Source organism: Aspergillus lentulus (assembly GCF_001445615.1).
Source record: "Aspergillus lentulus DNA, contig: Alt09, strain: IFM 54703, whole genome shotgun sequence".
Taxonomy (NCBI): domain Eukaryota; kingdom Fungi; phylum Ascomycota; class Eurotiomycetes; order Eurotiales; family Aspergillaceae; genus Aspergillus; species Aspergillus lentulus.
The window spans coordinates 459,710-471,018 of record NW_028322117.1 but is presented as its reverse complement, the minus strand read 5'-3'; the positions used below and the strand labels follow the sequence as shown (position 1 = coordinate 471,018).

The window sequence follows — 11,309 nt, the reverse complement described above, 5'->3', positions numbered from 1 at the left end:
CGGCATCGGAGCCTTCGCCGAATGTATCGGGCCCGGGGCATTCTCGTCCGCGATGCAGTCAGAGTCATCAGCATAATTGTTTCCCCCAGATTGGTCAGGATGAATCGCTGGCGATAATGAGTACTAGCGACATGGCTACTTCTAATTGATCAACTGCAAATCTTCATATCTGCGCAACCGTCTCCGTCACAGACCTGTTGGTGCCGACGCCTCATTGTTTACTCTACAAGCTACCGGATCACCGCAGATTATGCCACGGAATGCCCTCGCCCCAGATGGCCCCGTCACCATCCCAGGCCCAACCGCCGAACGGCCATTGAAGCCCTCAACGGCACCGACAGCGTCAGCGTCAGTTACAGCTTCATCAAAATGGAACACCGACAAACTAGGCATGCGCCTCGGCGTAGACATCGCCAGCGCAATGACAGCAGGCGCACTAACCTGCCCCGTCATCACCGTTATTGACCGGTATATCCCATCCACTTCCCTTGTCCAACCGCGCGTTGAAGTCCTACTAACCACGATTATGATCAGAGCAATCATCGAAAAAGCCGCCAAGGGCCTCCCCATCCGCAACACCCTCACCTCCTGCTTCCGGTCCATGCTCACCCGCCCCGCGGCGTTCTTCACAAGCGTTCCGTTTTTATTGATCTATACCCTCTACACGTCGACGTACCTTACTGCCAACGCTATCGATACGCTTACATCCACCCTCCGCGATAGACCCTTTGAGACTGTTTTTCCCGGAACGGTCAAGTTCTTGACGACTACGGCGGTGAATATGGGGATTTGCGTGTATAAGGATGCGAGGTTTGCGAGGATTTTTGGTGCCGCCAGCCCCCAGTCTAGCAGCAGTAGTGCAAGTGCAGGTGTTGGTGTCGGTGTCGGCTCCGGCGGGGGAGGTGTGACATGCCACCCATCCAGCACCTCAGCCTTAAAGGTCCCGAAGGTAAGCTACGCCCTCTTCTGTCTACGGGATAGCATCACCATCTTCGCGTCGTTTAATGTGCCGGCGCTCCTTGCGCCAAGCATCCCCGATGGGATTGTGGCTACGGCAGGGGGGAAAGCTGCGCTGGCGCAGTTTGCGTGCCCGGCTTTGATGCAGTTCGTTAGCACGCCGATGCATTTGCTTGGTTTGGATCTGTATAATCGGCAGCCGGTTGGTGGGCTGGGGTGGAGGGAGAGAGTGGGCAGGATCAGGAGGGATTATGTGGCGAGTTGTTTTGCGCGGATGGGGAAGATTGTTCCTGCGTATGGGGTTGGTGGGGTGGTGAACGTTAGGATGAGGGAGCGGTTGATGAGGAGATTGTCTTCTAATTCATAATATTTGTTCTGGCATGGCGTTGGCGTTGGCGTTGATGGGTTGATTTCTTCGGGTCAGATATGGATTGTTTAGCTGGTGTCATGTACAGATACAGATACAGCTGATAATGATTGGTTTTTGGCTAGATAGATTAGGTATAGAGCTATCGCATCTCCGCTACCGCAATGCAGTGATTACCATCTAACAGGTTAGGTTAGCATACTTTCTTCGAAATGTCCATGTCAGCAACTGGCGAACTTACGAGAATGGCTCCAAATGCAGATATACCTCCTCCGCTCCACCTCCCAGGACATCCCGCTGCGCCCGCGCAGCCGCATTCCGCACATCGTGCAGCATGCTCGCCGGACCGCAGACGAAGATACCTACCCGCTTACCGCGCCCGCTGGACGGGGACGTACAGCCCGCAATGAAGGCAGGCAAGTCCGGCCGGGGGGCGTGGCTTATGGCGATCTGCGACATGCTGCTGGCGAGCGGTTTGGTGGAGGGGAGTTTACTCTCGTCGTCTGTCTGCAGTTGCTCCTGCTGTGCAGAGGTGACGTAGACCGAGGCGGAGACATCCCCGCCTCGGGTAGAGACATTGGAAGTTGAAAGCCGGCTTTCGATTTCCTCAATGTACCACTCTGCCATCGACTGGTTGCGCGTTGCAAAGATGATCTGTAGAGCTGGAGCTGAGGCTGGGGAGGAGGCCAGCACCCCGTCCACGATACCCAGCGAGAAGCCGCCGCCTGATCCGCCCGAGATGACAAGAACAGAGTCGAATCGCGCGAGGTCATTGGAAGCGGATGCAGCGAGGCCGCCGTAGGGGCCTTCGAGGAGGACGGTGCGCTCGGTACCGGGGCGCTGTGCGGCGAGGCTGGCGAGTCGGGCAGTGATCCCTCCGCGGGGTTTGATGTAGAAGACCAGTTCGTTAGGTTTGGACAGGGAGGCTGGGTCGTGGGCGATGGAGGTGATGGTGAAAGGATGGGCGGTTAGAGAGTGCAGGCCGAGGTGAGACGCATTCAGGAACCGGAGGAAGACGTGTTGGCCTGGGGACCAGGTTATAAAGGTGGGGATTTTGATGCGGACCAGGCCGCATGGGAGGACGTCGAGGGTGGCTTTGTGGCGGCCATGGAGGAGGGTAGTGCGGACGTATGCTGCGCAGAGACTGAAGAGGTAGAGGGCGCCCCCGGCGATAAAGTAGTCCCTGGCCGGCCACGTTAGCATAAATCAGCAGTGGATGGGGTATATGTACCATGACGTGAGACGAAAGTCGCAGTGGAAGAAGAAGAAGAGGACGAAGAGTAGCGCCACGGTGACGTGTGTCGCTTTGAAGAACTCGTAGTATCGGTTTCTACAGTCGTTAGGCTGAGACCTCGTCTGAGGGTGAAGAGAACTCACCGGATGGCTGGCAAAGACATGAAGGTCAAATATGCCTGGGGGATCAACGCCGCAACTCCAGTCCAGTAGGTGACCTGCGTCTTCCACTGCTTGACCATATCGCCCTTGTCGATGTGGACGATGATGAAGGGAAAGGTGTGAATCAACGCCAGGACGAACATGGCGTAGCTGGCCCAGTGATGGAAGACCTGCAGCTTTTCATGCGGTACCCCAGTCAACATCGAGATGAGATTGGCTTTTGTTCCCAGTACCCTACATAATCAGTTAAGCCCATTGACAACTCGTGTCTTGTACTCACAGCACAAAAGGAAGAAGCGCCAAGGCCATCCACCCCGTCCTCGTAGCGATAGGCGGACTACCTCCATAGGAAACCGTAGCCGTATTAGGCCAGTAGTATGGCTTCGGACCAAGGGTCATGGCTATCAATGTCAGTGGAAGTCGGGATACACCTAGCAGAGACTAACCAAAGAAGAAAACAAATCCCACCAGTCCTAGGAGGATCACACCCAGAGACGGCGACCAGTACCGCAAGGACGGTACCTGGTATCCCTGATAGGAGAGATAGCGCATGGCAGCCGTCGTCTTCCGCCAGACAGCACTGCGCTTCACGGGCAGAGGAGCCCGTCTGGAGAGGAAGTGTGCAATGGCGAAGACTCCAATGGTCGCACACATGAAGTAGACGGTGTTCAAGGCGTAGACATGATCCGCCTCGTACCTGATTTGTGTCGTTAGACGACTGAACGTCGACAGAAGCTTTGTAGAAGGGTAGATAGATACCAGTATCGCCAGTGACCGCGACGGTAGGCGCACTGCTCCGGACTCAATTTGCAGGTGTCCTTTCTGGAAGAATGGAGCATCACAGGCTGGTCTAGCCATGGGAGGCCAGAGCCTGCGTCGCCAGACATGTCCATCATCTTGAGTAGTCAAAGCCGATCACGACAGTAGATCCCGCCGTCGTGATACCTGATCTGATCTGTGTCAGTTGAGATGAGGATGATCTTGACTTGGTCTGGATTTTTAAACAGGGGAGAAACAAACTCTGCAGATAGCGATGGTGCGACTGCCAGGGCAGAAGGAACGCTAACAGCTGACCAAAGTCATGCTATTCTTTAGTATACTTCCTGGACCATACTAGAGGCAGATATAAGAGTTCAGGTAAAGGACCTTCAGTGACCTAGTATCGTTGAATGCTTCAGGGCTGTAAATGCTGGTCGCTGATTGGCCCAAGCATGCTCACAATTGAGCACATTTCCAGCCTGTTAGCGTCGAGTGTGGACCATCTTTCTTTTTTTCTTCTCTTCAGATAATATTAATCTATTTTTTCTTATTCTATTCTGTTAATTGGCCTATGACTATGAGCAGATTTGCGCTGAATCCGTGCGTTGGTTGCAGACCCAGACACCATGGATCAACCTTAAACTTTGAGAAGAAACGGAAACGGAAAATGGAGAAGAAAGCATGATATCATGGCATAATCTCATAAACCCTGGTCATAGTCATACTACTAATGTAACAATTACCAGCACATATCATCAACCCACTTGCAATGGGACGCTCTCAATAGAAATCGACGATTTCATATGTTCTGTGCTAGTGCCAATACCATTGGCAGTGCAGGTGCTCACTTCGTTCTCTCCCCACAGCCCATGGTCCCTCAGTGCTTGATACCCTCCTCTCAGACTATCGGCCTCGATGCCCTTGGCTCGCAGAACGCTGGTGGCCACCCGGGCCGTATCGCCATGATAGCAAATGACCAAGACATGCTGGCCACGGAGCTTGCTCAGGGCTTCCTCGGCCTTGAAAAGGGTCTCGAGTTCTAGCCATTGGGCTTCCAGCACGCTGGGGTCCGCGAATGGCTTTGGAGTATGTGAGTCGAGGCTGCGAAGGGGAATGTTGACGGATCCCGGTAGATGCCATGTGGAGTAATCTGCCGCCGTTCTCAGATCAAGCACGCAGCAGAGTGGTCGGAGTTCGATGTTGCGCAGAAGACTGTCGGAGAGCGAGCGGGGCGTCTCGTAGAAATGTGTGAAGAGGACGATGGGGCTTCGTTCCCAGCTCTCGTCGTAGCGGTAGATGTCGACTGCGCTGAGATTCTGCGACAGTCAGTATGATGGTGTCAATCAGAAGATACGGCAGACTTACCTGGTTTTTGATGGGATGGAATTTCTCCGCCCCCAGTTTGGAAAAGTACTCGCCAATGTACTGGTAGGGCAGGTCGCAGCAGATAAAAACACAATGGACCAAGCCATCCGGTCCTGCTAGCTCAGCCAGCGTCCCGGCCTGCTTGCGTTTCTCCAGCAGCTGGAACAACCCCTGTAGATTGAACCCCGACGACGGACCACAGACGATCCCTTCCCGGCACAGGTCCAGCGACAACGAGAAGGAATCGTACGAATTGACTTCCTCGATGGCATCAACCGCCTCTCTCCAAGGAAACTCGACCGGCTTCAGGAGTGCCAACGACCGCGGGCCCGGCACGCGGTCCCCAGCCGCCGTGCACACCCCCAGCCGCAGCACCGACGGCTTGTTCTCCTTGAAAAAGGTACCCAGCCCGGTCATGGTGCCGGACGTGCCCATCCCGGCGCAGAGCACATTGATCTCCGGGAGCTGTCTGAGAATCTGCGGGCCCGTCCAGCGCACATGCGAGCCCCAGTTATCATTGTTCTCGTACTGGTTGGGATTGAGGACCTCGTCGGACTCCAGACCCATCTTGCGGGCACTCTGGATCCCGCCGCGGTCGTCAAACGGTTCAGGCTGACTCGGCCCGCCGAACAGGGTGATATCCAGGCCGAAGAACTGCATGAGTCTCAGCTTGGCGTCGCTGGTCTTGTTGCTTAGGAAGGCTCGTGTGTCGTGGATGCCGTGCATGACGCGGGCGATCATCGACATGGAGATCACCGTTGACCCAGAGCTATACTCGATGATGGTCTTGGTTTTGCCCGGGACGACTTTCTTCTCGAGCATGTTTAATGCTGCGGTTCGTTAGGCGGTAGCTATCAATGCTCGTAAAAGGACACATACCAGGCATTGCCTTGACGTTGTTGGCAGGATGCATCGACATCATTTTGGCGTAGATGCGCACGCCATCCTGCTGGTACGGATTCAGGTACTCTGGAACCTCCACCAGGGGCAGAGGAGGCTGACAATCGGGGTCAAAGTACTTCCTGAGGGCATCAGGGCCCCGGTACACGTTCAACTCATTTGCAGCCATCGTATGCTACTGACAACGAATGTAAACGCTAAGCAAAGCATAAGACGCAGATGCAGATGCAGATGCAGAGGCCCCGGTTTTATACCGCGCAGACCTTTTCTGCAGTGACAAAATGCAATATGCCCGAAAGCAGAATGACCCACCAGCCGAGGATCACTGCGGCCAGAAGGAGAAGATCCATCTGAGCAGATTCCGCTCTATAATGAGCTATTTTCTGAAACGCCAGGCTAATCTCTGCAGGTTTCTCCCTCGGGGAATGCCCAGACTACCTTGGAGGCGGATGTTCGCCTACAATTACTGTGATAGACTCCGAGAACGAGTACCTGGAGGCCGTAGACGAATGATCGACAGTGATTCTACTACAGCATTCAATGCCAACTTCCATGATTCGTAGTGTAGAGTAGGCAACAGACCCGTTTCTGAGTGTTGGCACCTCCAAGGTCCTGAGGAATTCGGACGGCAATTGCCTCCAATGAAGACAATGAATTAAATGGGCACGGTGTTTCTGCAGACGAATGAACCTACCTACTATCAAATAGAGTAATTAATTAAAGGCACGCACGGGGACCTTGGTGAGTGTTTTTGCGCACATTTTCCTGTTTAGTGCGAGATGGCGTCTGGATGCTGCAGATCGTCTGCAGACCCGCTTTGTATCATTATCAATCACGGCAGTTGCATTTTCTCACCAAATGGAATGACCCACGGGCACTCGGAGATAATCAGGTCATTGGGCTCTGCAGTGCACGAGTCAGATCATCGTCGCCCTCGTGGTGCATTCCAACTTTAAACCCCCCAATTCCCATTCCCGCTGTAGCCGTCAAGATCAGCTTCCTAGTTGACTAGAGACGGAGCAAAGCACGATGCCAGACGCGCTGATCAGTCAACAACAGGAGTCAAGCCCCCCGAGCTCCTCTGGAACAGTTGTAGAGGTGACAGAAGGTACAGAGACCAAGGCAGCAGGGCAACATGTCTTCAACGAGCAGACAAACTATGTCCCTAGGAGTACCATCATCACAGTGAGTCATCATCACCGACAATATGAGCCAGAAAACTGAGAGAAGCAGATCTTCCTGGCATGCTCGACGGTCGACCTCGTCGCCTTGATGGACCAGACGACCCTTGCGGCCAGTTTGTCCATCGTCGGCAACGCCCTGAACGCCAGCGACCAGACGTCCTGGATCTCCGGCGCCTATTTCGTGTACGTTGAATCATCATATCATGAGAGTGCATCCTGCTAACGACTGCAGTACATCAACCTGCTTTCAGCTGCTCTATGGCCGCCTCTCCGACATCTGGTCCCGCAAATACGTCCTCTTCACCGGCCTCGCCATCTTCTTCTTCGGCTCGCTGGCCGCCTCCCTCGCCCAAACAGCCACCCAGCTCATCATCTTCCGCGCCTTCACCGGCATCGGCGGCGGCGGCCTCATGACCGTCGCCCAGATGATCGTCAGTGATGTGGTCCCGCTGCGCGAGAGGGGTAAATACCAGGGTATTCTCGGCGCGGTGGTCGCGATCGCAAACGGCATTGGCCCCGTGATCGGAGGTGCGCTCGCGTCCGCATCGGTCGAGAAGGAGTCCTGGCGGTGGATCTTCCGGCTGAATCTCCCGCTCACGGTGCTCACGACGCTGTGCGTGTTCTTCTTCATGCCCCTGCGCAAGGTCACGGGCGCGTGGAAGGTGAAGCTTGCGGCGGTGGATTTCGTCGGCGCGGCGCTGGCCCTCGGCGGGACGGCCGTGCTGCTGCTAGGTCTGAACTGGGGCGGAGGCGAGTATGCCTGGGACTCGGCGCATGTGGTTGCTACCCTCGTCGTGGGCGTGGCCGTCTGCGTGGCGTTCGTGCTCTGGCAGTGGAAGGGGGCCGTCTTCCCGCTTGTCCCCATGCATATCTTCCGCTCGCGGATCGTCAACGGCGCGTGTCTGACCATGTTCGTCAACGGGTGGAATTTCCTGGTCCAGGTGTACTATATTCCGACCTTCTACCAGCTAGTCTTTGGATATTCGACCGTCAAGGCCGGTGCGATGTTGCTGCCCATCACACTGCTGCAGAGTATGTCTCCCCCCCCCCCTCCTATCTCCTTATACACAGATTACCTCAGCTAATGAACGTTAGCCGTCAGTAGTACCGCCTCCGGGCTGGTCGTCCACTGGGTAGGCCGGTACAGGGAATGCATCCTCTTCGGCTGGATGATCTGGGCTGTCGGACTAGGTCTCTTCTCGACACTGGACCAATCGTCCGGTCTGGGGAAGCAGATCGGCTATGGGATATTGACTGGTGTGGGTGTGGGTAACACCCTGCAGCCGTACGCTTCCTGCACCCCATTGTTACTGCCTAACTAATGATCATTCAGAGCCCTCATCGCGATCCAAGCAGGCGTCGAACGCCGCGACATGGCCGTCGTAACCTCCTTCCGGAAGTATCTCCTCCCTTTCCACCTATAACCAAGAAATCACACTGACTCGCACAGCTTCGTCAGAAACCTAGGCGGCACACTCGGTCTAGCCGTAGCTGGAACAATCATGTAAGATGCCATGCCATGCCATGCCATGCCATCCACATCCACCAACGCAACCACCACTAACATATGCAGAAACAACATCCTCTCCTCCTCGATCTCCAGTCTTGGATTCACGGCTTCAGAAACAAGATCCTTCCTGTCCAGTCCGCAGAATTATCTCTCGGGTCTATCGGCCGACGAAGCAGAGCGCGTGCGTGCCTTGGTCATACCGGCGTATAAGCGTGGCTTCAGGATCATTTTCGTGATCGGGGGCGCATTGGCGGCATTTGCGTTCTGTTTGGCTTTTGCGCTGATGCCGCAGGTCGAGTTGAATAGAGCCGATGATGCCAAATTGAAAGAGGAGGCGAAGAAGAGGGTGGCCGGTGCGAACGATGAGAAGAACGCTTGCTAGATGTCGGGTCTCGGTTAATTGGACCGTGGTTTAGAGGTGGTAGAGTGGTAAACCAGAAAAATCAGACTTCCATTATTAATTCAGTCAGGAGAAAAAAGGTATCCAGGTAAGAGTAGTCGTCACGTCGTCAAATCCAAAACAATCTGGCCCAACTTCCTTTTGTGTACCTATGCCCATGCCCATGCCTATGCCCCAGGCTGAACGAAACAATCCAACGCCCACCAGATGTAATAGTAGGCAGATGCAACAAGGCTGAAAATCAAATCTCATCAATAACAACCACCTGCTCCACCACCCAATCCACCAGAGCCTGTCCTTCCAGCTTCCACCGCCCGTCATGCCACACCTCGTTGAGCCAGTATCCCCAGCCCTTGCCCTGATGCAACGGGAGCACCCAGGATTTCCTGTGGGTGTCTGCTGAAAAATCGTTGTTGACTTGGAGAGCCCCAACCGCAACCCCAGCGGCCGAGGCGCCCTGCCGAGCGCGCCACTCACGTTCTGCTCGCTCGCCTGCTCGGCGCGCAACAGCCTCCTCGTCTTCGGCCTGGTACAGATCGCATTTGTTGCATTCAGTACATCTCGATCCCGGATTGATACGGAAGTGCTCGCAGAAGTGCTTGTAGCCTTCCTCCGCATCTTCTCCATCGAGGCCATCGCGGTCATTGTCGACAGGATCTTGCCCAGCCGGTGCGATGTTCTCTTGGTTGAAGATGCCAGCTACAAGGCGAGGAACTCGGGCTTGCCCTGCTGCTGGAAGTGACGACCCAAGGGCTTTGCGGCAGAGATAACACATGGAATAACCGCAGACGCAGGTCAATTTGTTGCAACCGGATGACTTGACAAAGGATAAGCCGCACCGAGGACATGTACGTTTCACCGCAGCTGTGCGCGCGGCTTCAACAGTAGCCCGAAGGTCGAGCAACAGGGGCTCATGACAGATGTGAGGATCACGCCACGGTTTCTGGCAGGTGACGCAACTGACGCGACGACACAGAGGATTGGCACATGTGAATCTTTTCGGACGAACCTTGAGACACAGATTAAGAAGCGAATTCTTGAGGACAGTCGGCACAGCCGTAGGATCCAGTAGATATAGAATTATCAGCGGGATGGCGAGCAAAGGTACCATATCGAGAAGTATAACAGTCATCAAGATCGTAGACAAGAGCCCATCACGACGAAAGTGCCAGGCAATTCCTTTGGCAGAAGGATGGTAAACAGGATCAACCTCGGCGTAAGAGCAGAACGGACAGCGGACAAGTTTCAACTGCGACTTCATCAGAGACTCCGAAGCCAGCCGAGTCTCGAATTTGCAGTAGGTCTCGAGGCCAGCCTTTTCCATGATTATAGCTCGCTTAACGGTCTCGGGATCCAAGCTGCCCTCGCAGCTACCGTGGGCAATTGGCGCGATACACTTCAAAGTCGATCTCTCCACGTCCACCGACTTTCCCCATCCTTGTCCAAATAGAGCCTCATGGACAGTTCTCTGTATGCAGCTATAACAAATGATGTGGGAGTCGACCGAGCAAGTAGAGATTTGTTCAAAAGTCACGTCTGCCAGACAGCACTCACACTCATACAGCGCATCAACCGCCTGTGCTTCGCGCTCATTGAGCTCCTCGGCCAACTTGAAGTCTTTCTCTTCCTGTTCCTCTCGTCTCACTCGCAGTAAAGGCGCAAGCAGAGCTTCGTATAACTCCCTGTCCAGCTCGACGCATCCCGTCTCCTTCAGCCTAGGCACCAGCTCCCCATCCGCACGCCGCTGCCATACCACCAGAGGATGCTCGTCCTTGTCCTTCTTGCGTTTAAACGAAGGAAAGATATTATTGAGCGTCGCTCGCCACGTCCGCCTCGACAGCTCCTTCAGCGTCGGCCGCGCCCGCATGTAGCAAAAGTTCGCCTCGGCCAGCACCGCCTCCACCGTACTCCTGCTCAGCCCGCTGAACTCCTTCGCAAGCACACACTTCACAGAAGCCTTGTACTCGTCGCTCCGGAACCGTTCCTCGGGCGGCACCACACGCTCATCGTGTTCTCGTGAAACATCACCATCATCCGCTCCGCCTCTGGTCCCCGTCGGGACGTTCCACCGCCCAGCCACCCATTCATTCTTATGCCGGAGAAGCTGCTCCACGCACACCTGGAGCCTGCTTTGCCCATCAAACCGCACGAGCAGTTCGCGGAAGACCTCGATCTTCACGTCTGGGAAGATCCGGGCTAGCGTTTCCAGCGCATTGTTGAGCTCTTCCTGCTCCTGCTTCGCGTTCTCGGCTTGGCTGCTCGACGTCAAGGCTGCGATGGCACGCGATCGAGAGGTATTCCCAAACGGGTTGTTTCGGAGGGCTTCGCTAAGGGTTGTGGATTGATTGTTGCTATTGCTGCCGCTGCTGCTGCTGTTGCTGGACCGGAGCGCGGGGGAGGCCGTGGTGGATCTAGAGAAGCTTGGAACAGGTAGCGAGAGCACCATCGTGGCAACGACGGAAACTCCGCTAC

General features: G+C 55.1%; 4 protein-coding genes across 4 annotated transcripts; 2 read left to right on the top strand and 2 right to left on the bottom strand.

Moving 5' to 3' along the window:
* Window positions 1-250: 250 nt before the first annotated feature.
* ALT_5006 (putative membrane protein C365.16) lies at window positions 251-1,324 on the top strand (the record flags this gene model as incomplete). Its single annotated transcript, XM_089599843.1, has 1 exon — window positions 251-1,324. One exon carries the CDS (start codon window positions 251-253, stop codon window positions 1,322-1,324), a length of 1,074 nt encoding a protein of 357 aa, XP_089455720.1.
* A 173-nt stretch (window positions 1,325-1,497) lies between these two features.
* Window positions 1,498-6,093, bottom strand: ALT_5005 (uncharacterized protein; the record flags this gene model as incomplete). Its single annotated transcript, XM_033558875.2, has 11 exons — window positions 1,498-1,504; window positions 1,566-2,507; window positions 2,556-2,654; window positions 2,702-2,953; window positions 3,000-3,120; window positions 3,166-3,416; window positions 3,479-3,615; window positions 4,243-4,794; window positions 4,844-5,673; window positions 5,723-5,918; window positions 5,998-6,093. The coding sequence occupies 11 exons, from the start codon at window positions 6,091-6,093 to the stop codon at window positions 1,498-1,500; spliced, it is 3,483 nt and encodes a 1,160-aa protein (XP_033414766.2).
* Window positions 6,094-6,772: 679 nt separating this feature from the next.
* Window positions 6,773-8,819, top strand: ALT_5004 (MDR family MFS transporter; the record flags this gene model as incomplete). The annotated part of the gene is made up of 7 exons (XM_033558877.2): window positions 6,773-6,928; window positions 6,977-7,110; window positions 7,160-7,959; window positions 8,023-8,212; window positions 8,261-8,326; window positions 8,378-8,431; window positions 8,501-8,819. The coding sequence occupies 7 exons, from the start codon at window positions 6,773-6,775 to the stop codon at window positions 8,817-8,819; spliced, it is 1,719 nt and encodes a 572-aa protein (XP_033414768.1).
* A 259-nt stretch (window positions 8,820-9,078) lies between these two features.
* On the bottom strand, window positions 9,079-11,283 carry ALT_5003 (E3 ubiquitin-protein ligase; the record flags this gene model as incomplete). Its single annotated transcript, XM_033558878.2, has 1 exon — window positions 9,079-11,283. One exon carries the CDS (start codon window positions 11,281-11,283, stop codon window positions 9,079-9,081), a length of 2,205 nt encoding a protein of 734 aa, XP_033414769.2.
* Between the last annotated feature and the right edge of the window lie 26 nt (window positions 11,284-11,309).